General features: G+C 44.3%; 1 protein-coding gene across 1 annotated transcript in view; it reads right to left on the minus strand.

Annotated features, from left to right (window-relative positions):
- Window positions 1-462: 462 nt before the first annotated feature.
- Window positions 463-27,994, minus strand: part of STYXL2 (serine/threonine/tyrosine interacting like 2) — a 38,929-nt gene continuing 11,397 nt past the window's right edge. The window contains exons 3-6 of the mRNA XM_050768231.1: window positions 16,066-16,160; window positions 12,186-12,417; window positions 10,271-10,488; window positions 463-3,821 (exon numbers count right to left, since the gene is read on the minus strand). Coding sequence (XP_050624188.1) covers window positions 982-3,821; window positions 10,271-10,488; window positions 12,186-12,417; window positions 16,066-16,160 — 3,385 coding nt within the window. The 3' untranslated portion in view covers window positions 463-981. The remainder of the gene's footprint in view (window positions 3,822-10,270; window positions 10,489-12,185; window positions 12,418-16,065; window positions 16,161-27,994) is intronic.

Below are 27,994 nucleotides of genomic sequence, written 5' to 3' on the forward strand. Positions count from 1 at the left end.
CTCAGAGCGCAGGGAAGAATCCAGTGTACTATCCACTGCATTACCCAGTGATCCTCCTAGGAATAAGAAGCAAAGGTGATTACTAGATTTTATAAAAACATGTCTTCATTTCCTTGTACTGGGTTTATTTTCTTCTCTCCCCATGCTGTTTTTGTTTTTCTGCCTTCCAGAGAGGCCTTCTCTCTACTTTACATCTTGCTATTCTTGCCACAATAAAACTAATTCTCTCTTTCTCTAGTTCCCTCTGTTACTCTCAAGGGTTTTCCTAGTGTAGTCTCCTACTGTATTGTACCATAGGCTAAATAATTGTTTGTTATTGTTTATAATGAGATGATGATGGCATTGTCTGGAGGCCCAGCTTTTGTGAAACAAGGTGAGACTGGCTCAGGATAACACATTTGTGTCTTTTAAAGTGGTTTTCTTCTAATATCCAAAGAGCTAAATATGACCAGAATAAAGAACTATTTGCCAATATACCATTTTTATTGGAGACTCAAAACATTAAAAAAAAAAAAAAATCAGAACTGAGCATTGCCAGGAGAGGTCAGACTTGCCATAGGATAGACTTTCTGGGTTTCATGTGAAACCTCTACAGACAGAAGCGTGTCCTATGTTCATGGCCTTTCTGGATGTAAACTGGAGTCTCTGACAAACTACAGTGCTTTTCCAAGCTCACCTCTCTAGTCTGTGATGAACACTATCAAATACACTAAGTGAAACACCAAAGCTTAGAGGGTGCTGGGCAACAGAAAATGGTGTCAGTTGGTCCAGCATTCGGACCTCATATTGATGGTTCTCCCCGTCCTTGCCTCCTCCCTACTCCACCTTTGCTGCCCTTATGCTTGGTACCTCTCATTCTGGCTCTGCCCCTCTGGAAGATCCTCTCTGTATCCTCATCCCCTGATGGGTGGTGGCAATGTGTGCCCTGAGCCCTATGCTAAGGTGAGTGGTTTATTTCAGTGTTCTCAGCTTTTCCCCAGCTCAGTCCTCCCTCCTTCTCTGCAGCTTGGTCCTGGTTTCTTCTTGCCGACGTCTCCAAGCAGCAATGATGGCTTCATCGTCCATTTCTTCCTCTTCCTCTCTGTCAGTGCTCCTTCGATACTGGGACTGCCGTCCAGATGCAAACCTCCCTTCTTCTCTGTTTTCCATCCTCTCTTTCTCTCCCTCTTCTTCAGACCTCATAAAGCTCTGGGTGAATTTCCTCTTGGCTCCAAATTCAGAGAAGTCTGACTTGGATGATTCTTCCACATCTTCCCAGTCTCTGGACCTGGCCCAATTTGGTTGCTGTGACTCTGGGGACTCTTCCCTTTCTGAGGGCTCTGGGGTCCGGCAGAAGAAGTAGGGCTCTGGGCTGCTCTTCTCTCGGGAACTTGAGGTCTCGCTGTACGTGGACCTGGAGAACTTGTGCATCTCTCTGCCCTCCCTGGTGGAGGAAGACGAGAACCGTGAAGTGCTTCTTATAGAGTTGCCATTTGCCTCGTGGTAGGAGGAGGTGTCCTGTTCCTCTGACTGGAATTTGGAAAACTTGTAACTGGAGGATTTAGACTCTGTCTCCCTGAGCAGGGATGATCTGGTGTACTTCCCCCTGGAACTTCCAGACCAGTCACTTTGGAAAGGAGGTTTTTCCTCTGTCCTGAGGCCACTGAGCCACTTATTAATACTGCTATCCATCTCTTTGCCAACTCTGCTGCCACTTGCATAGTGATCACAGACAGCCAGGGAGGAGGATGTGTCTGTTTCAGGTTTCTGGGAACTACTGCGGGAAGAATACCGGAAGCTCCCTATGGCGCTGTCAGTGTCCTCATCCCCATCACCCACACCATCATCCTCATCTTCCTTGACCTTCTTCTTCTTGAAGAGGGAGCTGCGTTTGTTGTCTGAGGCCAGCTTTTCCATTTTGTACTCAGACATCTTCTCCCTAAGCTCCATCTGCATCTCCTTTTCCTTCCGGCCAAGTTCCTTTAGGTCCACATTGTCAGCAAAGAGGCTGTAGATGGGCTTGCTGGTCCCCCTCACTTTGCTCCTGGAACTTTCAGGGGGCGAGCTCAGTGTGGTGTTGCAGGACAGCACAGACTGCATGTCAGAGCTGAGTCTTGCCTGGCTCTGAGGCAACAGGCAGCCACCCAAGGAGGAGCTGCTTTGTCCACTGAGCATGGAGACTTGGTCATCCCCCAGGCAACTGGCCGCTGGTACTGCCTTCATGCTTGCAACAGACGGGGAGCGGGACAACAGCAGCATTTCATTTTGCTTCTGAGCAAGGGTCTCGCTGACTACATTGGCAATCCAGTTCTGGATACTGGCAATGGAAATGGTGTCTCCAGGCCCCACTGGCAGGTTAGGCAGGGGTGTGATGGGATTGGAGGTTGAACACCCCGCTATGTTGCTTGCAGCCTGAGACAGGTGGGAGCGGTGGCTCTGGGTGCTCAGTACTGACGCCGTGTCCCCATCAGCACTGACTGAGGGGGCTGCAGACCAGAACGCAGACAGGGGAATGCTCCCGCTGGCCGTGGAGCTGTCCGCCTCCCAGCTTGCCATAGACTGACTCTCCTCCAGCGTCTGCCGGCTTCTCTCCAGCAGCTGCAGCCTCCGTTGCCTCTTCTTAGCCAAGGCCGAGTCCTCCCCCTTGCTGAGCTCCACCACCTCCTCCCTGTTCTCACTGCCCACCTTCTTCTGGTGTTTCAGCTTCCAGGCCTGGTAGGCTGTCAGGCTGATGTCGGAGGGGTTCTTCTTCTCCCCCACTGCCTCCTCTGCGCCGGGCTCACTGCTGCTGTCTCCTGCTTCCAAGTCTTTCTTGTGAAATCCAAACTGGATTCTCTTGATCTTCCATCTTTCCAGGGCAGTGAGCTTGTCCTTGTTCCTGCTGCAGAAGTTGTAGAAGGAGCTGGCCTCAGAGCCCAAGCTCTCCTCGTCATCCTCCCGCACCCTGCTCCCTGCCTCTGAGCTCCTGTCTGCCGCCTCCTCTCTCTTGCTCTTAGCATGGTACCTCCGGGAAGCCTCCTTCTCAATCTCCAGCAGCCTCTCGTTCCACGCGTCCCAGGTGCTATCCGAGGACATCGAGTCTGAGCGGCGCCTCCTGCTGTGGTCTGGCGGGTTCAGCTCCAGCTGCTGCTTCAGGACCCAGATGTCGTGGCTGCTCACGCTCTCCCAGGCGCTGCTCTCGCTCAGGGTGCGCCGCCGCCTCCCTACGGAGGAGCCAGCGTCGCTCTCCTCCTCCTCTTCCTCCTCCCTTCCCCACCTCCGGTGCCCTTCTGCTTGATACCTCTCATTTCGGCTCTGCCACTCCTGGATGATTCTCTCCACGTCCTCGTCCTCGTCCTCGTCCTCGAGCTGCTCCCCACCCTGGCCAGAGGAGGCTGAGCGCCGGCCACCTCCACCCTGGGAGACCTTGCCCGAGGGGAGGCCCTGCCCCTTCTTCCACTCCTCGTACAGTTTCTCCTCCTCCTCGTTGTCAATGAGGGTGAGGGGCTTGGAGGCCTGGCTGGCCTTCCCCAGGGAGGAGCCACTCAGGTGGCTGGCGCTGTCGTCCTCCTCCTCCACCGTCAGGGCGTGCACTCTGGCCCCGAGCGTGCTCCCCATGCCCTCGCCCTCCTCAGCCTCAGCTGATTCCCCCTCCCTGCCGTAGTCCTCTTCTCTCTCCTCCATCAGCTTCTCGTTGAGCTCCCGCAGCTGCTTCAAGAAGCCGTCGTTGGGGTAGATGGCCCGCTTCTTACGCACAGTCATCAACGCCTCCAGGATGGCCATATTGTGGAAGATCATCAGGTAGGCGACCACTAGAACTGCTGACCGGCTGATGCCCATTTCGCTGCTGACCAGGACTTTCCCTGAAAAGAAAACACAAGAGAAAATGATGTAATGACAGTGGCTTCCTTGTAGTGTTCTTGTTTGTTTTCTTTGGTAAGTGCGTTTTAATGTGCTGCACTTAAGGTGTTTACTTTGCCTCTGAAGTTCATCGCGGCTCAAGACACAGGAGGGCTCAGCATCACTGACCCCATATTACAGATGGGGTCACCACATCTGTATGACACCACAGTCCCCACTGGCCCTGTATTATAAACACTGGATTGCATTTCTACTTTCTTCTCACAAACTGAGCATCAGAGGGAGGAGAAATAGAAGAACAGGGGGAAGGGTGATAAAGCAGAAAAGGAATTAGAGGCTAAGATAAATGAATCACAGAGAAATAGAATCTCGTGTTGGGAAGCATCATAAGTCACATCCTAAACTTGAGAATTCCCTTTACAACATCCCTGATGCTGGATCACCTGTCATACCTGTCATCCAGCCACTGCTGAGTGCTTCCAGTGACGGGGAGTTCATTAGCTCACATGGGCACATAGACACAACTCACTGCATTTTTGGATCACTCTAGTGCTTCAAAATTTCTTTCATATGTTAGGGAAAAGTATAAATTTCTGTAACAAGCATCTAATATTCCTGCTCTGACATTATAAAGTCAACAATGAATACATTGTATGAAACAGGGCTTTTATACAAAAATCCTTAAGAAGATTGCTATCATATTCTTCCATATATATATCATATTCTTCCATATGTCATATTCATATTATATCCATATATCATATTCATATTCATATCATATCCATATATCATATTCATATTCATAATCATATATATCATAGTCATATTCATATATATCATATTCTTCCATGTATATCATATATATGATATATATATCATATTCTTCCATATATATATTTTATATATATATAAAATCTTTTTCTGGCTATTTTGAGTCCTTCAAACATTATTTGAACGTCTTCTCATGTTCTCTTACTATTCTAGCTACTTTCCTCCAGGTCAAAACTTGAATTTATCAGGATTTTTTTTTTTTTTTTTTTTTTTTTTTTAGGAGTTTGCATTCAGGATGGAGCAAGATATTTCAGGTTTGGACTGACTCACTCACACAGAGTAGAGTGGGCCCTTCCCCACCCTTGTTTGGGTCACTGGGGCTTTACTGATGCCATATAAGCTGGCAATATGGGTAGATATGCCACACAGTGAACTCAAGTTATCTTTTACATCCATCAACTGAAACTTGTAAAACAGTTTTTAAAAATTGCAATTAAGTCATGTTCCTTTTAATGTGCAGTCATTTTTAAACTTAAGGATAATTTCACAAATTCCTACTAACATCTTTTGGTGGGTTCAACAGATCAGTTATCTGCTTCTAGCCTCCCTTTCGGCTTTGCATCCTTCATGAACGGGACAAATATGCCTCCTATGCCTTCATCATAATAGCTGTTTAAAATGCAGACTGGGACCACTGGAGACCTTCTCCCTGCTCTCATCAATCTAACTTGCCAACAGTCTTTGGGGATGTTTGCTAAATCAGTTAAAAATCCTCTCTAACAATATGAGATGGGAGGTGACTTATTATTATATCTTTGCAGCAGTTAAGGTTATGTCTTTGTCACAGAGGAGGTCAGAGACAGAAAATTCAGGGGACTTGAGGCCCAGTAATGATGAAAGGTGTTACTGCCAAGAGCCAGCAGCCACTAGAGGGAGGTAAATCAGCAGAGTCAAAGCCACAGGCCAGGGCGTGGTGGCTCATGTGTGTAATCCCAGCACTTTGGGAGGACAAGTTGGAGTATTGCTTGAGGCCAGGAGTTTGAGACCGGCCTGGCAACATAGCGAAACCTCATCTCTGAAAAACAAAAACAAAAAACCATGGCAAGTGCCTGTAGTCTCAGCTACTGGGAGGCTGAGGTGGGAGGATCACGTGAGCTCAGGAGGTTGAGACTGCAGTGAGTGGTGATTATCCCACTGCATTCCAGCTCAGGCAACAGAATGAGACCCTGTCTCAAAAAGAAACAAATAAGGGTGCGGTGGCTCACATCTGTAATCCCAGCACTTTGGGAGGCCGAGGTGGGTGGATCACTTGAGGCCAGGAGTTCAAGACCAGCCTGGCCAACATGGCAAAACCCTGTCTCTATTAAAAGTACAAAAATTAGCTGGACGTGGTGGTGCGTGCCTGTAATTCCAGCTATTCGGGAGGCTGAGGCAGGAGTATCACTTAAACCCAGGAGGCAAAGGCTGCAGTGAGCTGAGATCGCACCACTCCACTCCAGCCTGGGCAACAGAGTGAGACTCTGTCTCCAAAACAAAACAAAATGAATAAACAAACAAAAAAACAAGCAAAAGCCTTATAAGGAGCATCTACAGAAGCACTTGTCTTTTTTCTCCTCTCACCCTCAGCTCAGGGCTTAGCTGTCCCTTACAAGGACCTCCCCTTCACCATCTGACCAGGCTACCATATACTGTGACGAGTCTCAAAGTCTCACTGGTTTTCTTTGGAGGTGGAATCACCAGATCAGCTTACTTCAGGACCCTTCAGGACACGACCAGCCAGTCTTCTTCACAGGGGCATCAAATACTACTTAGACTCAGTCTGGTGGAGACCAGGTTGGGGGGTCACGTCTTTCCTGCTGTGTTCCTAGCACACTGGGACTCCTCTGAGTAGCCTCAAGGGCAGCCAGAAGGACAAGAGAGAGGCTGGGTGGGTGAGACTCAGGGATCTTTACCCACTTCACCCAGAGCAGCAACAGGATTTTCTGTCTTCTCTGTTAGAGGTAGGCTGATGCTATATAGATTCTTCTCTGCACAACTCTAGGGGGACTCTTCACATCGAAATGAAAATATCAAAATATACTTGGGTTATGGTGAAAATTTTCCAACAGTAAAATGGTTTGAGGAAGGTAGCGTTTTTCTAATTTGCAGAGTTACCATTTTGATTACCAGCAGGGCTGATTGTGAAGAGTCCCTGTTTTTAAAATTTGAAAAGTACAAGCCGGGCATGGTGGCTCACACCTGTAATCCCAGCACCATGGAAGGCCGAGGTGGTGGATCACTTGAAGTCAGGAGTTTGAGACTGGCATGGCCAACATGGTTCCCTTGTCAATACTAAAAATACAAAAATTAGCTGAGCAGTAGTGGCACGTGCCTGCAATTGCCGCTGATCAGGAGGCTGAGGCATGAGAACCCTTGAGTCTGGGAGGCGGAGGTAGTGAGCCAAGATCACATTACTGCACTCCATCCTGGGTGACAGAGTGAGACTCAAAAAAATGACCTTCAAAAAATTTTTTTTTTTTTTTTTTTTTTTTGAAGAGTACAGCTACTGGGGAAGAGCATCAGACTTGAGCAAGACTGGATTTGAATTCTCTACACTCTCAGTATGCCTTTATATGGCAGGCAATTGTACTATACTCTCCCAATTCAAAATTCCCTCTTTCCTCAGAACGTACCCCTCTCCACACCTGTATTTGCCCAGAAGCCACCCCACTTGCCACTGTTGATGGAACTCAGGGTACACAAAAGGACCAGTATCTGACAAATTCTCCAGGAAATTTGGAAATGGGACTGAGGCAGGAAATTAGCTAGTTTGATGTCAGGCCTGTGGATGGCCATTTGCTATCTGAAGTAGAGAGAGAAAGAAGAGAGAAGCCAAGAGTCCTGAGATTGTCCAGTCCTTGTTCCAGGCCTGCCCCGCGTGCCAGGCTCCTGTCTTTGGCTTCTTTCCTGCATCTTCAGAATTAATGCCTTTGCTGCTTGTAAAGGAGTTTGAGATGGTTTCCACACACTAGCAACAAAGAGAATCTTGATTATTACACCGTGCACCATACAAAGTCACCACTTAATCTTCCATGGATCTCAACTTCCCAGTGTGTACAATGTAAATAACAACACCCCCTTATAGGCTCTTTGTGATTATCACGTAAAACGCCGGCGCCAGGTGTTTCTTTCGCTGTTCTGGAGAACTGACTCCCAAGCATCCTAGAGTAGAGGAAACCACAGGACCTAAGGCTCAGGGAGTAATTATAGGGATGCCACGACCTCTCTGCGGTGGAGTAGGAACGACCCACAAAAGCAACAAGCACAGCAACAATAAGGGCCTTTCGCTGCCTGGCCGGGAGAGTGAGGCTGAATAGGGAGGAGATGCTCGCAGGGCACACTGGCCCCTGCAAGGGATCTGGACACCCTGCTCTCAGACCTACGCTCTCGGGCCGGGTGTAGCTGACAAGCTGGCTCCTGGCCAGCATGACCCAGCCCGCCTTGGGTATGCTGCAGGGAAGGCCGCGCCTGGGTTGCACCCGCGACAGGAAACTTCCTGCTGAGCCCGCGCGGCTCCTGGCACCGACTCCGCCTCCGCGTTTGGGCGCGTTCTTCTTCCCTCCATCCCCAACGCTGGCTATAGCTTCTGCGATGCGTTCCACATTCTGGGATCGGTCTTATCCGCCCTGGGATGCTGCTGGGGACCGCCGGCTCGTGGCCGTGTCCACATGCTGGAGCTCCGCCTCGAGGTCGGCCGGTGCGCGCCAGGGCCACCGAGCGAGGTGGGACACACTCTCCAGGCCGCAGACGACCGACAGACCCTTTCAATCCCACATTGGTCAAACGTCCTACATTTTAAAAAGATGGAGTTTTTTCGGCCGGGCGCGGTGGCTTATTGTAATCCCAGCACTTTTGGAGGCCGAGGCGGGCGGATCACCTGAGGTTGCGAGTTCGAGACCACTCTGGCCAACATGTCGAAATCCCGTCTCTACTACAAATACAAAAATTAGCTGGGCGTGGTAGCGGGCGTCTGTAATCCCAGCTACTCGGGATGCTAAGGCAGAAGACTCGCTTGAACCCAGGAGACGGAGGTTGCAGTGATCCGTAGATGGCACCATTGCACTCCAGACCGGGTGACAAGAGTGAGACTCCGCCAAAAAAAAAAAAAAAAAAAAAAAAAAAAAAGGAGATTTTAAGCATTGAAAAGAGGAGAAAACTGAAAACTGTTTATATGTGTGTGTATGTATATATGTGTGTATATATGTATATGTGTATACATATACATATCTCTCTCTCTATATATAAAATTTACACACACACATACACACACATATATCAAATATGTGTATTTGGCCAGGCATGGTGGCTCACTCCTGTAATCTCAGCACTTTGGGAGGCCGAGGTGGGAGGATCACTTGAGCCCAGGAGGTCAGGGCTATAGTGAGCACTCCAGCAGCCTGGGCAACAGAGCTGCATCCTGTCTCTAAAAATAAAAAGTAAAAATAATAAAAAAAGAAAATATGTGTGCTTGTAATTTCCATTAGAAGTTACCTAACCTGGCCATTGGTGGTGACAGGAAATGCCCTTTCCAGGAAATTATTAACAATATTATTATAGCAATGGCTATAATTTTTAAAGCATTTATTGTGCCAAGTGTTGTCCCAAGGGAGTTACTTTATATGCATTTTTAAAACGTTATTCCTCACAGCAACTTTAGGATTTGATATTTTTGTCTTTGTTCTCTGTATAAGGAAACTGTAGTTCCCAGGGCTAAAGGAAATGGCCCAAGGTCACATTGTATATACAGTGTAGCAAATCCTGGACTCAAACCCAGGTTTCTGGACACCAAATTCTGAACTCTTCCCAGTCAGGCTGTCGGCCCCATTGCATGGGCTTTACCCCTCCTCCCTGAGGTCTGTGACCTCTGTAGACTAGTCTCATGTCGCCTTTCACTTGGATATAGCAATAGCAGCCCCTCTCTATGAAAGCATATAAAGCACTACTCTCTACTTTTCCAACTCGGTCTGTTCTTCAAGGTGGAGGGAGGGAGTTTTCTAAAACATAAATCAGATCAAGGTGCTGCTCCAATTTCTTACCCTGGCTTTTAGCTTCCTGTTTGATGGGGTGGGGAGGCCCTGCCACTCCAATCTTCATCCACCATGCTCATCCACACTGGCCTTTGATTCCTGAACACACCAAGCTTTCCACCTTTGGATCTTTGCACTACTAGTTCTCTTCCGCAGGAATGCTCTTCTTCCAGTTTTCCCATGGCTAGCTCTTTGTCACTTGGCTTAAATGTCCCATTGTCAGAAGGCCTCCTCCACCATGCTCTCCAAGGAGCTAGTCGGTCGCTCTAGCACATTGTCCTAGCTAGTCTCTGCCTGACGCTTATCACCATCTGACATTTTTCTCTCTTTTTTTCATTTTCTGTCCCCTTTTACAGTGTAAGAGTCAAAGGCTGGAAGCGTTGCCTGTATCTTTCACCACAGTGCCTAGAATGGTACTTGGTACATGCTAGGCACTCAGTAATTATTTACTGGATGAGTGATTATCCTGTCTTTTCTCCTTTTCTTAGAGAAAACGGTGTTCTTAAGACAGATACCCTCCAGACACGCCAACTAATCAGGTTTTCTTAACATTCCCCACGTTGCTCTTCCCCCTGTGGAATTCCAGCAGCCTGGAGCAGGCAGACCCCTCTCACCTCTGTAAGTGAGCAGCGCCTCATCGAGGAACTCAGCCGCCTTCCGGAAATGCTGGGAAATGTCCACCTCAGGAAAATCATCCACCTCCACACCCAGGTACTGGATCTCCAGGCCAGTGTAGAATTCGGGGCCAGTGTAAACGCCAGTGCCATGCGCAGCATTCAGAATGTGGGTGATTCCCAGCCTCTTCAGCCTCCCCTTGTTCACAGCCACACTCCTGGGGGAAGAGGCAGGGACCTGTTTGCCAGAGTCGGAACTAGAAAGGTGTGTCACCACTGCCATGGCGAGCCTGCCTCAGCCGGTCTGGGGCCGCAGCTGGGCAAGTACCTCCTTTTCTGCCCTGGTTGTCTGGGGATCACTGCAAATACCATTATAGAAAGAGTTGATGGCTTGGCCTCAGCAAAAGGGAGAAAAGACAGGGAGTTAGGCAAGGAAGGACGAGATGAAGAGGCCAACAAAGTGACGTGAAAGGAAACATTTGAATGATCCAGAGACTTGTAGTTTAAAACCTCATGCCTTGGGAATGGACATTCATCAAGGCACAAAAGTGGCAGGCACAAATAATAAAATTAAGTGTATTCTGCATTGATATGGCATGCTTATAACTGTCAAAATCCTTTCACATGCATTAGTTCATGTTATCCTAACAATAAATTTAAGAAGTAGACAGGGACACTAGTTTTATTCCCATTTGAAGATTATAAAACTCAATCTGAGAGCTCTTACAACTTCCCAAGAGTGTGAAAGGAGTAAAAGACAACAAGAACTAGTGTTTTAGATTTCTAGTTCAGAGCACTTTTTGCTGTAGCTGTATAAGTGTAGCTTCGTTTGAAGAGGCCCTGAGGACAGGTTGTCCGAGAAGGACCAAACGCTTTTAGCTAAGGATACCTGGCGATGGCTGGGTTCTTAGTGACCATGAGATGAATGCTCCTGGATCTGAAGATCTATCTAAAGATCACGTAGGATTTGGTGCCCAGCGCTGAGGATCAAGTTCTAGGCAACGGATGACTCCTTGGTGAAGATGAGACCCACTGTCCAATGCTGTTTTCCCTATTCCCTCCCCTGAGGCCAAATTTCCTCCTTTGCTTCTGGATATCCAGATAATTACATTGGGAAAACATCTCATTAAGTATTTGATGAATCAGCAAAATATTTGTTGCACTAATTAACCTGGTGGTAGCAATTATGCACTGGCATCCTAAAGAAATAGGATGTGAGTGAGTTGTTTTTGTTCTGGAAGCCCCGATAAACTTTTAGAAAATAATAGTTTTTGGATTATAAAAACAATGTCTACTTTAGGAAACCTGTACAAGTCAAAGGAAATCTAAAGAGAAAATAAAAACCACTTGTAAAAACACCTCCCAGAGAGAAACATTGTTATCATTTTCTCACATTTCCTTCTAACTGTTGTCTATACAAAAACATGCACGCACATACACACACATCTATTGCTCAATTAGCAGCACAGTTACTTACATGTCTTCTCTTGTAATCTAATTCTTTCTTACTGTATTGTGAACGTTTTCCTACGTTGGTAATTACATATGCATGTCAATATTATTATCAATGGCTCCTAGTGTCCGGTTCTGTGGTAGCTACAGATGTCATGAGATGGTGAAGTTGGCAAGACTCTGTGGCAGGAAAGGAGGCCCAGAGAAGGCCTTCTTGAGGGACAAGAGAGTCCTGGCAAGAGGGCAAAGGATAAGCAGTCATGGCGGCATCTTGCCTGGAGACCTCTGAATGCAGGTGACTGAAGGGGCCTTTCTCTGGACTGGGGCAGGGTAAGTGGCTAGGCAGCCTCATTGTGCTGGATGGACCTATGGGTGCCTTTGGTGAAAGTTGGGGGAGTTTCGTCTGTCTCAGGCACTAACCAGAGGGGTAGGACAAAGGGTCATGAAGAGCAGTCAGACTCACTTCTCAGCTATGAAGACATTGGGCCAGACCTCATCCACCTCATTCCAGGGAGCCTCTTGGCGATCCTGAACCAGAGCCCGCTGTAGGTCCAGGACGCAGGGCGTATTATAGAGGCTGGTGTCGTCCATCTTCTCCCTGACGCGGTTGTACAGGTCCTCCACCAGCAGCTGTTCAGCAGACTCCAGCATGCCTGGACACTCTGCGTCTGCTCTGACCCCCCGTGGCTTGAGTTCTAGAGGAGACAGGCAGCATTCTCATCAGAGAGTTAGGAATATCATGGCCTTCCTTGTTCCTGGGGGGAACATGCTCTTGGCCAGTTCGCTGCCAAGATTTTGGCCGTGAACTGAATGCCAGCAGGATCTCCCAGGAAGGATTTTAATTGGGCCCAGGGTACCTGCTGCACTGGCCCAGACACTTGTAATCAGGGTCAGCAAGAGGACTGTATAGATGTGGGTAAAGGGGATCCAATTTCTTTTACTCCCTCCCATGCTTCTCAGAAGCTGGTCAATAATTTTTTAGACCAAGTTCCTTAAGTACTAGGTGTACTTTGATTCGTACTTAATAATTCCCACAGTGCCCAGTACAAAGTGGATGCTCAGAAGTATTTACCGGCCAGGCGCAGTGGCTCACGTCTGTAACCCCAGCACTTTGGGAGGCTGAGGTGGGCGGATGACCTGAGGTCAGGAGTTCAAGACCAACCTGGCCAACATGGTGAAACACTGTCTCTACAAAAAATACAAAATTAGCCAAGCGTGGTGGTGAGCGCCTGTAATCCCAGCTACTTGGGAGGCTGAGGCAGGAGAATCACTTGAACCTGGGAAGTGAAGGTTGCAGTGAGCTGAGAGCGCGCCATTGCATTCCAGCCTGGTCAAAAAGAACGAACGACTCTGTCTCAAAAAAAAAAAAAAAAGAAAAAAGAAAAAAGGTAGGAGTATTTACCAAATGAGTGAATGGCGTTCATTCATAGTATAATTCACTCTGTTAGTTTGACTCTTTTACATATGGATTGCAAATAACCCTGGGAAAAGTAAAACTTTCAGCAGTGATTTATGCAATATTACCTTCTAATATACATCTAATTTACTGATTTATTTCTTGTATTGTCTCCTTCCCCCTACTAGAATGTAAGGACCTATGATTCTCAGCCTCCCAGCCCACAGATAGGTGGCAAAGATTGGCCATGAGCTCTCATTCTAATCTCAAAACGTGACTCAGGGCCTTTCTGACAACAGGTCCGAAAAGTTCAAACTCCAAATGAACTCAAATCCCAACTCACTCACATCTGGGGTGAATCTTTATCTTCTTCTAATAATATATTTGCTCACAGTTTATCAAATTTGGGGAAATGTAAGATGTTTTCTTTCTTTAAGTTAGACAAAAATAAGAAAAACAAAATCGTTCCTCTCATGTGGTAGCCAAAAATACTGAACAGAGAGAGAGAGAGAGAAAAGAAGCTGGAAAGATGTGTCCTCTGTGTTCCCCATAGCCTCTTGCTGGCACCATCTCTTTCCCTGATGGGCAGTCTCTGGGTGGGGGCTGCAGAGAGAGTCCAGCCACATTTGGAGGGTAGACTTGGCCCAGCCCCTCATGGAATCTGCTCCTCCCAGGAGTCTGTAAGCAGGGCTTGCTGCTCATGGACTGCAAATCCTGAGAGCCTTGGGTTCTGCCTGGGGCTCAGGATTTCATTTCCCTCCTCTCTTCCCTCCTCTAACCCCCCTGAGGGGCCCCCACGTCCCTACATCAGGGCTCAGCTCTAAACGTTCTCTGATCTTCATTTCAAACGCAGAAAGAAGAAAACTCCTGCAATCCCAGAGCTCTATTTTGTTTAAAAATAGATGAAGTGTTCCTATTTTCTCCACCATGCAGTTTTCTCCCCTGGCTCTCCTGGGGTCTTTCATAGCAAATGCAGCCCCCTCTCCTTCCGTTGTCTACTTAGATGTCTTTCCCTTACTACATATAAAAAATGGGACTCCTGACACCTCATTAAAATACACAGTATTGTCTTCCTCGGCTATTTATCTAGCAGGTGTTGTTTCCATTTCTTTTCTTTTCAATTTAAAAACAAATGTCCCAGCCCTTCACCCCTGATGGCAACTCCTGCTTTCCCTAGGTCTCTGGTTCACACTTCAGCCTCTGTAGAGTTTGCCTCCCTCCCTGCATCAATTTCTTTCTATTACCTGACATTTCTTCAGCAGAGAGTAAAGCCCACACATTTCTCCCCTACACTCTCGGATGTGTGGCATATGCAGACTTTCATGAAAGCAGAAGGTTTTCAACACACATTTTTACCCCTGTGATCACCAGTGAGCATGGCGGTGTTTTGAAATATCACCTGATACATTTTCCTTTCTCTCTAATATATTGTTTTTTCTCCCCCTACAGCCCTTCAGCCACTAAGGCTAATGAAACTTAGATTTGATGCCCCCAGAGAAGGGAAGAATAAAGAGCCAGGATAAAAAAAAGGCATTGCACATCTTTTGGTTTCAAACTAGACTGAATGTCCATAGCATTCTATAGACTTGAAAGTGAAGCTTTCAAAGAGAGAAAAAGTTTTTTATTTTTTTTTCTCCCCACAATTCCTAAAGCTGGACTTTTACTTATCAAGAACCAAAGCCTGGAAAATGATCCATAGAATGAAGCACAAAGCAGAGATGATGCAGAATGGAAGGTTAGGGAAACTTCCAACCACAAAAGAGGAAGAAAAGACTTTCCAGAGCTATGGTGGCACTAGGAGCAATTCAGAGAGAACTGGACCAGGGTGAAGACACTGCCTGGGTTTGGGGGCAAGATATCTTGGGATAAGATATCTTGGAGCAAGATATCTTGGGATAAGATATCTTGGAGCAAGATATCTTGGGATAAGATATCTTGGAGCAAGATAACAGAGACCCTAGGTATGGAAGAAAAAGAAAAAAAAAATCCCCCGAAGCAGATGAGTCTTTGAGAAGATGGGGCCTCCTAGAATGCCCAGAACAGTCAGCAACAGCAAGTCAAATTTCTGGTTCTATGTGAAGTGTGCAAGAGGTCCAGATGTCCTCTAGAGATCCTGGTGGAGACCCAAATGGGTCAGGGGACAAAGAAGGGACCAGAGTGAGAATGGACAAAGAGTAGCATGTGATTCTCATAATGAAAGACCAAGGAAAGGATTGTGGCCACCAGCGGTGGTTGCAAGATTAAGTCCAAAGGCCAGCTGGGCCTTGCTTCATCAGTGTGCACCTTATCCCACTCCACCCCATCTCACCAGAGTTGTGAGGCTACCCAGGGAGAAGGGAGAAGAAAGGGGAAGAAAGAAATTGCAAAAGATTATTTACCTGAAATTGATTAGAAAAAAAAATCCATCTAATCTAGATAAGTATCTTTGAATGAAATACAATAATATGTTGTCTGCTTCAAAATTTTACTGTGTAAATATGAACATATTTAATATTGGGTGCTTCCCACCCAAGCTTTTCCCTCCTTCCCATGCACCCTTCAGTTTGAAGCATCTTTAAGCACTGGTGGAAGTGCAGGTCTAAGTCTGGGCTCCCTTGGAAGAGAACCCTCTGGATGCTTCTGGCCATTTCTTGGGCTCTCAGGTCTGTGCCTCTGCCATAAGCCACCTCAGGACCCCTGACGTAACCAAAAATTGAGCAGGAGGCCCTAGGAACAGATTGGTGCTGACTCTCTGGTTGTCCCTGTTCACGCTGATGCATGATTATTTCCACTTCCTTCCTATCAAAGTTGAGGAGGTGGAGTTGGCAGAACTACCTTCTGCAGATCTGCTCTTCCTAACGTAATGGGCAGCACCTGAGAGGCACATTGACATCTTCCAATGGCCCCCCTCTAAGGGTCTCCAGATGACCACTGGACTTTGCTTCCACCCAGCTTTTGATTGCATTACCTTCATTGATGATCTGTTTGGCTGCAATGGCTGAGGAGAGGTGAATGGGTTCCATGAAAATGCTTTCTGTTTCTGCTTCTGAGACCATCGAACACCTAAGGGAAGAGGATATTCATGTGAGATAAGCCTGCAGCATCTGAATTAAATGCATTCTTTTAGATGAGAAACCTGGTTCTGATTTTAGCAACAAGTAGGAAACAACGAATGATCAAGGCAAAGCCTTCCTAAGTTTAAGGACCCAAGAATACAGAACACTGGGCATCCTGTGACTCAGATGCCCACCTGTTTTCAGATCACAGTTGGCACTGATGCTGTGTGATGTTTAATGACATGGTGGTCTATGTTGGGAAGGCAAGAGTGTATGTCTGTGCTTGGGGGAACCCACCCTGATGTGGCTTCACTTTCTTGGATGTCCTGCTGCTCATTTAAAAAATTTTGTCTCTTTTTCCTCTGCTATCAATCTATAGGATGTCCTTAATTGTGCCTTTGCCAGTCTTCTGCTGGACTGAATAGGTTGCCACCACTCTTTCTGTTCCCTCTGTTCTCCATTCCTTCTCCAAGTTTGTAAGGGAATGGGCTAATGATGAAGGACTGGCATACCACCAAGTGAAATGCCAAAGATGAACTCAAATGCACAGGTACTGATTCTGAGCACATGAAATCAAGAGTCAGGCTGAGCCCAGGGATGCAAAGAAAGTAACTTGGGTAAATGTCAAAGCAATTTCCCAAAAATAATTCAGTGCAGTTGCCAAAAAGAGACCTTTAGGAACGTGGAGAGTCTAGAGCAGAGACAAGACTTGGGACTGCACTATGGTGGTGGGGATGGGACCACACCGTAGTTCACTAGTAAATGCCTTTCTAGTGAGTTGTCCTGTTTTCGAGGTGTTCAGATGAGCTTTGGGTCATTTTCTTTTGTCTGCTTAGTCTTTCCTTTAGGTCTAGAGAGGGAGGATTTAATGGATACCATTTGTGAGTGCGTTCTATGAATTTAATTCTGACAAACCCTCCACAAATGAGGTATTATTTTTATTCCTGCATTACCGATGAGAAAACTGTAGCTCAGAAAGATTAAGAAAATTGTCCAAGGCAGTAAGTAAATGGCAGGGCTAAGTTGAGAACATAGGGCAGTCCTGCTGTAGGTCCAGTGTTCTCTACACAATACACAGATACCATTTAGATTAGAACAGGGAGGTGGGTTGGTTAGTGGAAGCAACCCCAGCTGGATTCCCAGACTCAATGCAGACTTTGACAGGTAAGAAATGCTTATTGGAAGCCTAGATGCATGGATGAATTAAGCTGAGTAAAGTTGAGTTGAGCAGAATCTAGATGAGCTGAACAAAGCTGACTTGAGCTGAGACAAGTTGAGATTGAATTAAGTTGAATTGATTAGCAGAACAATTCTCTCGTGCATCCACAACATGAGTCCACCCTAGGGAGAATGGTGTGCTCAGCGTCAGCAAGGCCAATGCTCTTGCCAGGAGAAAGAAGTAGCCTGGGACTCCACCCAGGACATGGCCAGAACTGCCTATGCCACCTCAAGGACAGCATGATGTGGCATCATCATCCATAGTATCTGAGAGTTTTCTGATAGCAGTTGTGCCAGCTCATTCCTATTCCAGCACCAAGTACTCCTGTGACCAAAAATGCATTTTCAAATATGCATGACTGGGGAGTGGGAGTGGATTAAGGGTGAGCTTTGTTCACTAGAGGCTGCATGGGCAGGTCTGGCCATATCCTGAGTAGATTCACAGGCTACTCCTTTCTCCTGGCAAGGTTATTTCCTTCTCCATGGCCTGGTTGACACTGGGCACAGCATTCTCCTGAAATTGGACAACAATTTGTGGATGGTTATTACAAAATAATTGTTCTGCTAATCAACTAATTTTTTTATATTTCAATAGGTTTTTGGGGAACAGGTGGTGTCTGGTTACATGGACATGTTCTTTAGTGGTGATTTCTGAGAGTTTGGTGCACCCATCACCAGAGCAGTGTACACTGTATCCAATGTGTAATTTTCTATCCCTCACCCCCTCCCATCCTTCCCCCAAAGTCCCCAAAGTCCTTTGTATCATTCTTATGCCTTTGCCTCCTCATACCTTAGTCCCTACTTATAAGTGAAAACATACAATGTTTGGTTTTCCATTCCTGAATTACTTCACTTACAATAATGGCCTCCAATTCAATCCAGGTTGCTGCAAATGCCATTATTTTAGACCATTTTTTTGGCTATTATTTCATAGCATATATATGTATATATGTGTGTGTGTGTGTGTGTGTGTGTGTATATATGTGTGTATATGTGTATGTATGTATGTGTGTGTATGTGTGTGTATATATATGCACCACATGTTCTTTATCCACTTGTTGATTGATGGGCATTTGGGCTGGTTCCATGTTTTCACAAGCGAATTGTGCTGCTATAAACGTACGCATATAAACAAGTCTTTTTCACATAATGACTTCTTTTCCTCTGGGTATATAGTCAGGAGTGGGATTGCTACCAAATGGGAGATCTACTTTAGTTCTTAAGGAACCTCCCTACTGTTTTCAATAGTGGTTGTACTAGTTTACATTCCCACAAGCAGTGTAAAGTGTTCCCTTTACACCACATCCATGCCAACATCTACTATCTTTTGATTTTTAAATTATGGACATTCTTGCTGGAGTCAGGTAGTATCATGTTGTGGTTTGATTTGCATTTCCCCGATAATTAGTGATGTTGAGCATTTTTAAATATGTTTGTTGTTAACCATAGTGTATCTTCTTTTGAGAATTGTCTATTCATGTCCTTAACCCACTTTTTGACGGAATTGTTTTTTTTTTTTCCTTGCTGATTTGTTTGAGTTCCTTGTAAAATCTGGATATTAGCCCTTCGTTGGATGCATGGTTTGCAAAGATTTTCTCCCACTCTATGGGTTGTCTGTTTACTCTGCTGATTATTTCTTTTGCTGTGCAGAAGCTTTTTAGTTTAATTAAGTCCCATTTATTTATCTTTGTTTTTGTTGCATTTGCTTTTGGGTTATTGGTCATGAAGTCTTTGCCTAAGCCAATGCCTAGAAGGGTTTTTCTGATGTAATCTTCTAGAATTTTTATGGTTTCAGGTCTTAGATTTAAGTCTTTGATCCATCTTGAATTAATTTTTGTATAAGGTGAGAGATGAGGATCCAGTTTCATTCTTCTACATGTAGCTTACCAACTATCCCAGCACCATTTGTTGAGTATGGTGTCCTTTCCCCACTTTATGTTTTTGTTTGCTGTGTTGAAGGTCAGTTGGCTATAAGTTATTGACTTTATTTCTGGGTTCTCTATTCTGTTCCACTGGTCTATGAGCCTATTTTTATACCAGTACCATGCTGTTTTGGTGACTATAGTCTTATAATATAGTTTGAAGTCAGGTAATGTGATGCCTCCAGATTTGTTCTTTTTGCTTAGTCTTGCTCTGGCTGTGTAGGCTCTTTTTTGGTTCCATATTAATTTTAGAAATTTTTTGTCCAGTTCTGTGAAGAATGATGATGGTATTTTGATGGGAATTTCACTGAATTTGTAGATTGGTTTTGGTAGTATGCTCATTTTTCACAATATTGATTCTGCCCATCCATGCGCATGGGATGTGTTTCCATTGGTTTGTGTCATCTATGATTTCTTTCAACAGTGTTTTGTAACTTTCCTTGTAGAGGTCTTTCACCTTCTTGGTTAGGCATCTTCCTAAGCATTTTTTTTGGCAGCTATTTTAAAAAGGGTTGAGTTCTTGATTTGATTCTCAGCTTGTTCACTGTTGGCGTATAGCAGTGCTACTGATTTGTGTACATTGATTTTGTATCCTGAAACTTTACCGAATTCATTTATCAGATGTAGGAGCTTTTTGGATGAGTCTTTAGGTTTTTCTAGGTATATGAGCATATCATCAGTGAACAGTGACAGTTTGACTTCTTCGTTACAGATTTGCATTCCCTTATTTCTTTCTCTTGTCTGATTGCTCTGACTGGGACTTCCAGTACTATGTTGAATGGAAGAGGTGAAAGTGGGCAACTTTGTCTTGTTCCAGTTCTCAGGGGGGATGCTTTCAACTTTTCCTTGCTTAGTATAATATTGGCTGTGGGTTTGTCATAGATGACTTTTATTACCTTAAGGTATGTCCCTTCTATGCCAGTTTTCTGAGGGTTTTAAGCATAAAGCAATGCTGAATTTTGTTAAATGCTTTTTCTGCATTTATTGAGATGATCATGTGATTTTTGTTTTTAATTCTGTTTATGTGCTGTATCACATTTATTGACTTGCAGATGTTAAACCATCCCTGCATCCCTGGTATAAAAGCCACTTGGTCATGGTGGATTATCTTTTTAATATGCTGTTGGATTCAGTTGGATAGTATTTTGTTGAAGATTTTTGCCTCTGTGTTCATCAGGGATGTTGGTCTGTAGTTTTCTTTTTTTGTTATGTCCTTTCCTGGTTTCAATATTAGAGTGATACTGGCTTCATAGAATGATATAGGGAGGATTCCCTCTATCTTTTGGGATACTTTCAATAAGATTAGTACCAATTCTTTTTTGAATGTTTGATAGAATTTAGCTGTGAACCCATTTGGGCCTGGACTTTTTATGTGTGTATGTGCAATGTTTTTATTACCAATTTAATCTCGCTGCTTGTTATTGGTCTGTTTCAGAGTTTCTATCTCTTCCTAGTTTAATCTAGGAGGGCTTTGTATTTCCAGGAATTTATCCATCTCCTCTAGGTTTTCTAGTTTATACATGTAAAGGTGTTCATAGTAGCCTTGAACAATCTTTTGTATTTCTGTGGTATTGGTTGTAATATCTCCTGTTTCATTCTAATTGAGTTTATTTGGCCCTTCTCTCTTCTTTTCTTGGTTAATCTCACTAATGATCTATCAGTTTTGGTTTATCTTTTCAAATAACCAGTTTTTTGTTTCATTTATGTTTTGTATTTTTGTTTGTTGGTTGGTTTCAATTTCATTTAGTTCTGCTCTGGTCTTTGTTATTTCTTTTCTTCTGCTGGGTTTGGATTTGGTTTGTCTTGTTTCTCTAGTTCCTTAAGGTGTGACCTTTGATTGTCTATTTGTACTCATTCAGACTTTTTGATGAAGGCATTCATTGCTATGAACTATCCTCTTAGCCCTGCTTTTGCTGTATCCTAGAGGTTTTGATAGGTTGTGTTACTATTATCATTCACTTCAAGTAATTTTTAAATTTCCATCTTGATTTCATTGTTGACCCAACTATCATTCAGGAACAGATTATTTAATTTCCATGTATTTGCATGGTTTTGAGGGTTCCTTTTGGAGTTGATTTCCAACTTCATTCTACCGTGGTCTGAGAAAGTACTTGATATAATTTCAATTTTTTAAAATTTGTTGATACTTGTTTTGTGGCCTATCATACGGTCTATCTTGGCGAATGTTCCATGTGTTGATGAATAAAATGTATATTCTGCAGTTGGTGGGTAGAATGTTCTGAAAATATCTAAGTCCATTTGATCTAGGGTATAGTTTAAGTCCATTGTTTCTTTGTTGACTTTCTGTCTTCATGATCTGTCTAGTGCTGTCAGTGGAGTACTGAAGTTCCCCACTATTATTGTGTTGCAGTCTATCTCATTTCTTAGGTCTATTAGTAATTGTTTTATAAATTTGGGAGTGCCAGTGTCAGGTGCATATATATTTAGGATTGTGATATTTTTCTGTTGGACTAGTTATTTTATCATTATATAATGTCCATCTTTGTCTTTTTCAACTGTTGTTGTTTTAAGGTCTGTTTTGTCTGATATAAGAATAGCTATTGCTGCTTGCTTTTGGTATCCAGTTGCTTGGAATATCTTTTTCCACTCCTTTGCCTTAAGTTTATGTGAGTCCTTATGTGTTACATGAGTCTCCTGAAGACAGAAGATACTTGGTTGGTGAATTCTTATCCATTCAGCCATTCTGTCTCTTTTAAGTGGAGCATTTAGGCCAGTTACATTCAACTTGCCTATTGAAATGTGAGATACTATTCTATTCATCATGCTGATTGTTGCCCGAATACCTTTTTTTTTTTATTGTGTTATTGTGTTATAGGCCTTGTGAGATTTATGCTTTAAATAAGTTCATTTTGGTGTATTTTGAGGTTTTGTTTCAAGATTTAGAACCCCTTTTAATAGTTCTTGTAGTGCTGGCTTGGTAGTGGCAAATTCTCTCAGCATTTGTTTGTCTGAAAAATACTATCTCTCCTTCATTTATGAAGCTTAGTTTTGCTGGATACAAAATTCTTGGCTAATAATTGTTTTATTTAAGGACATTAAAGATAGGAACCCAATCCATTCTAGACTGTAGTGTTTCAGCTGAGAAATCTGCTGTTACTCTCATAGATTTTCCTTTATAATTTATTTGATGCTTTTGCCTCACAGCTCTTAATATTCTTTCCTTTGTCTTGACTTCAGATAACTGGATGACTATATACCTAGATGATAATCTTTTTGCAATGAATTTCCTGGGTGTTCTTTGAGCTTCTTGATTTTGAATGTCTAGATCTCTAGCAAGGCCAGGGAAGTTCTCCTTGATTATTCCCTCAAATAAGTTTTCCAAACTTTTAGATTTCTCTTCTTCCTCAGGAACACCAATTATTCTCAGGTTTGGTCATTTAACATAGCTCTAAACTTCTTGGAGGCTTTGTTCATCTTCCAAAAATTCTTTTTTCTTTGTCTTTGTTGGATTGGGTTAATTTGAAAACCTTGTGTTAGGAAAATATAAAGGAAGAGAGCAATGGAGAGAAAGCAACTCAATGGCCAAACAGGTTTATTCACAGGAATAAGCCTGCAAGGTGTCTCAGTCAGGAGTCTGGTTGAGACCCTGATAGCTTAAAGCTGAGGTTTTTATAATAAAGTTTCTGCAGGAGAGGGGTTGGGGAAGTGCTGGCAGGTTGCAACTGTAAGGGGCCGGGGAAGGATGTGGTAAGGGCCAGTCAGACTTTGTTGTGGTCAGGGTTGTTATGCTCTGCTAAAGGTATGGGTGAGGGTGACATTTGCTTTGCTTCTGGGAACACTGTCACCAAGGCAGAGAACACAATCACCAAGGTAGAAAAATGGCATCACTATTGTTAATTCTCTCACCTTGTCTTTCAGCTCTTAAGGTCTTTCTTCTACTTGTTTGATTCTATTGTTGAAATATTCCAGTGTATTTTGTATTTCCCTAGGTGTGTCTTTCATTTCCAACAGTTGTGATTTTTTAAATTGATGCTATCTATTTTTTCTGGAGTTTGTTTTGTTCATATCCTGTATTATTTTTAAAATTTCTTTAAGTTGATTTTCACCTTTCTCTGGTGCCTCCTTGAGTTGCTTAATAATCGACCCTCTGAATTCTTTTTCTGGCAATACAGAGATTTCTTCTTGGTTTGGATTCATTGCTGGTGAGCTAATGTGATCTTTTGGGGGTGTTAAAGAACCTTGCTTTGTCATATCGCCAGAATTGTTTTTCTGGTTCCTTCTCATTTGGCTGGACTATGTCAGAGGAAAGACCTGGGGCTCAAGGGCTACTATTCAGATTCTTTTGTCTCATGTGATGTTCTCTTGATGTGGTGCTTTCCTCCTTCCACTAGAGATGGGGCTTCCTGAGAGCTGGACTGCAGTGACTGTTATTGCTCTTCTAGGTCTAGCCACCCAGTGGAGCTACCAGGGCTTCAGGCTTGTACTGGGGAGTGTCTACAAAGAATCCTGTGATGTGATCCGCCTTCTGGTCTCTCAGTCATGGATACCAGTACCTGCTCCAGTGGAGGTAGCTGGGGAGTGAAATGGACTCTGTGAGGGTCCTTGGTTACAGTTTTCTTTGGTGCACTGGTTTTCTCAAATGCTGGTTATGTCAGCAGTAAAGTTGTCATGTGTACAGACTCAGGACCTCTGGTTAGCCAGGATGTTACAGGTGGTAGAATTAGCTGTTGTTTTCTCCTTTCTTGGAGCAGCATTGTTCTTTTATAAGTTGTTGTAATGGCTTGAGCTGGTTGCCAGCCAGGAGGTGGCACCTTCAGGAAAGCAACAGCTGCAGGGGAAACAAACTTGTCCTAAGGTCTCCTGGATAAATATTCAGGTTTCTCAGGTGATGGGTGAGGCCATAGAGCTTCCAAGAGATTATGTCTTTTGTCCTTGGCTACCAGGGCATGTAGAGAAAAACCACAGAGTGGGGGTAGGGTTAGGTGTGTCTGAGCTCAGACTCTCCTCGGACAGGGCTTGTTGTGGCTGCTGTTGGGGTGTGGTTCTCAGGCCAATGGAGTTATGTTCCCAGGGGGATTGTGGTTGCCTCTGCTGCATCAGACAGGTTGCCAGGGAAGTGGGGATAAAGCTGGCAGTGGGCACCTCACCCAGTTCCCACACAGCCAGCAAGGCCAGTCTCATTTTCACTATACCCCACCAACAACACTGAGTTTATATTTAGGCAGCCAGTAAGCAGGGATCAGATCTTGCCCCAGGCTACAAACCTCCCTAAGGAAAAAGCAAGCAGAGATTTTAGGCCTGGCCACTACTCTCCTGTGGTGGCTTCTGTGCTCTTGTTCGCACTTCCTGTTTGCCATTCCCCCATCCCCATTCTGCCCTGGACAATTTACACCTGTTGAAATTATTACAAAGTTCAGCTGGAAGTTTCGTTTTCCCTGTGGTCCTTCCCCAATACCCCTGGCTGCCCTCCCCAAGGACTCCTGTGAGATAAAGTCAAAAGTGGCTTCCCTGGGGACTGGGAGTGCCTACAGGGCTCTTCCTGCTGCTGTTTCTACTTTTATATGTTTCTCAGCTCTCTAAATTCATTTCACCTCTAGGAATGGTTAAATCCTTCTCCTGTGATCTGGATTTTCAGGTTCTTCAGTGAGGATGTGTGTTTGGAGGCAGACTTTCCCCTTTTCACTCTTTGGGCATTCACAGTGTTTTGGCTATCTCACGATGTTTGCAGCAGCAAGCTGCTTCTTTGAAAGGGTCTGTGAATCGTTTCAGTTTTCCTAGTATGTTCCTGTGGTAGTTCTTGGAGCAAAGGTTCATGATGTGAGTCTCTACATGCTGTTCTGTTCATCCAAGTGGGAGCTGCAAGTTAGTCCTGCCTCCTATCTGCCTTTCTTTTCCCCCATAACCCTAATCGACTCAATTTAATTCAATTCCAAATTATCTTGGATGTTAAAACTAGAGAGGTCTTTAGAGATCTCATTGCTTGGTGAAGATAATAGAGTTTTACGATAGCAGTTGTGTTGGCTCATTTCCATTCTAGCACCAAGTACTTTCTGTGACCAAAAGATGCATTTTCAAATAAGCATTACTGGACAGTGGGGGTGGATTAAGCGTACAGTTCGTGGGATATTATCTTTGGGTGTTAAAACTAGAGAGATCTTTGGAATCTCATTACTTGGTGAAGATAGTAAAGACTTAAACACCTAGTTGGGGTGGCAGTGAGCTCTATAAAGGTACAGATTAGGTGGATTAGGTGGTCTTATTTACCTGTGTCTCTAGCAGATGGAAGGTGATCAGTCAGGGTTTGATGATTGACCAAGTGGCTGTACAGACAGATGGGCAGATGGATGAAGAGCTGGATGTCTGGATGAATGGATGGACTATGGTAAGGTTGGGTCAGGTGTCCACTTACCACCTAGGGGATCAAACCTGATGATTTCCAAGGCCCTGTGGTCTCTGGCCCCTTCCTCCTCTTCAACCTCAACTTGCACTGAGTTCTCTTTGGCTCACCCTTTCCAGTACACTGGTCTCCTTTTGGCTGTCATTCTTACCAAGTTCCTTTCTGCCTACGGACTTTGTAGAAGTCAATTTCTGCAGCCTGATGGTTAGTCCTCACCTGCTTCCCCCATTTTTCAGATTTTAGTTCAATCATCCCTTCTTTAGGGAAGTCTTCCTTGATCTTGCACCATACATCTGTTTTTATGGCACTTCTATCAGATGCAATTTTACACTTATTTATGAAATCATTTGATAAATATTGGTCTCCTATACTAGATAATACCCTCTATGAGGGCAAGGACCATGACTGGGTATTTTGTTGACCATCGTGTTCCTAGCACCTAGGAGAATGTCTGGCAAACAGTAAATGTTTAATAGATAAATTCTGACTCACTGACTGAATTTGTCTTCAATAGTACTATACTTAAGGGAATGTGGCAGTTACAACAATCAGCAATAAGGTCTATCAAGTGTTTGCTGCATGCTCATCATTTTACTGGGACACCAGTAGCAAGCCTCAAAGCAAAAGGAGGATCTTGGCTGTGTCCTCTCCATGCCTACTCTCTGCCCTTTAGAGGCCAAGATGTATATAATATCTGAGGCCTATGTTAGTAATTAGCAATTTTTTCTTATGGTAGAGTAATGGTCACCCCAGATCTGTGGTACTCCTTGCATAGAGAGGTGGGGTCTATGTCTACTGCCCTAGAATCTGGGTAGTCTCTGTGACTGCTCTGACCAATAGAATATGGTAGAAGTGATAACTGGTCAGTTTTTGAGCCTATGTCTTGAGGGAAGCCTCCCTTCTCTGGGTCTTGGCACTCTCTCTGGGAACTCCTGAGCTGCCTTATAAGAAGTCTGACTACCCCCAGCACCAAGCTAGAAAGGCCACTAGTCAACATTCCCTGCTGAGCTCCCAGCCAACAGCCAACCATGTGAATGATCCTCTTAGAAATGGACCTTGCAGCCCATCAGGCCACTCCAGCTGATGCCATATGAAACAGATAAACTGCCCAGTCAAGTCCTGTCCAAATTCCTGACCCACAAAAAGGGGAGCAAAATAAAATTATTGCCTTTAGTCATTAAGTTTTGGGATAATTTGTTAAGTCCCAGTAGATCACAGGAACAGTGCTATTCCAAGGGCCAAGAAGCAAGTTTTAAGTAAATGCGTAGGCACTCTTCTCCCCAACAGTGATACACAACCTAATAAATATCGGTGACTGAGCCAAATATTTTGTGGATGGGAAGCAACAACAAAATAATGCCAATATGGTAGAGCAAACCCTGCCTCTATACCAGACCTGGTGGACATTCTGAGCTCCAGGCGTTCAGAACAGCTAGCTTTCATATATCAATATTTCATAAAACTAGAATCAAAGCCCCAGATTTTATATAAATGTGAGCAGTCATATTTTCCATTTCAACAATATTTATTAAGGGAGTTTTATTATTTTTCAGTAATTAACACTACTTATACTCCTATTAACAAAACATTAATCATTTCATTTATTAAGGGTCAGTATTATGTAAAATGAGGTTTGGGGCAAAACCAAACCAAACAGATCCATGCTGAGAATTATTGTATTACTGCAGGGATTACAAGGGCTTCTTCCTTGCACAGCACCACATTTCTTCTACCTGGTCAATTTTCTTTGTTCCTTTGCGTCCCAAAGAGGCTTTCTCACATTGTAATCAGTATTCCAAGCAACTGACACAGACTGAAAGTAGACATAGGAGGTGCCCTCACCTGTCAGGTGTCCAGAAAGGCCTTGCAAGGAACTCAGCAGGTGGGATTGCCAAGATCCTGTCCTGGGATTATCCATCTGGGAGCCCTCCATCCTGCCATTTTCCCTAAACAACGTTGACTTTAAATTGTGAGCATTTGGTTTTAAATAACAAATACTGAGAACCAAGAATCCATCCTAAATATACCTACACTCTGAGACTGTGGGTTTGATAGGGGAAAATTTGAAAAGAGAAATCACTGTGAAATATCTTTCCTTTTTAGTGGTGGTAAAGATTGAAGTTCGGCTAATGAGGCGGCAAGCCTGAGAAATCATACGTGAAAAGCCTACCCGGTACGCTCTTGAGAAGCTGGCAGCTTTGTAATTGAGAAAAGAGAGGGGATTCAGAACAGATTTCCTCCCCAGCCCCACGATGTTTCTGTCTTTGGCTGCTGATGCTAAAATGTGAGCAACTTTAAACTCTGCTCCGTATTACCCAGTGTGGAATGTAGGATGTAGATTAC

This window comes from Macaca thibetana, chromosome 1 (genome assembly GCF_024542745.1).
Source record: "Macaca thibetana thibetana isolate TM-01 chromosome 1, ASM2454274v1, whole genome shotgun sequence".
In the NCBI taxonomy this organism is placed as follows: Eukaryota; Metazoa; Chordata; class Mammalia; order Primates; family Cercopithecidae; genus Macaca; species Macaca thibetana.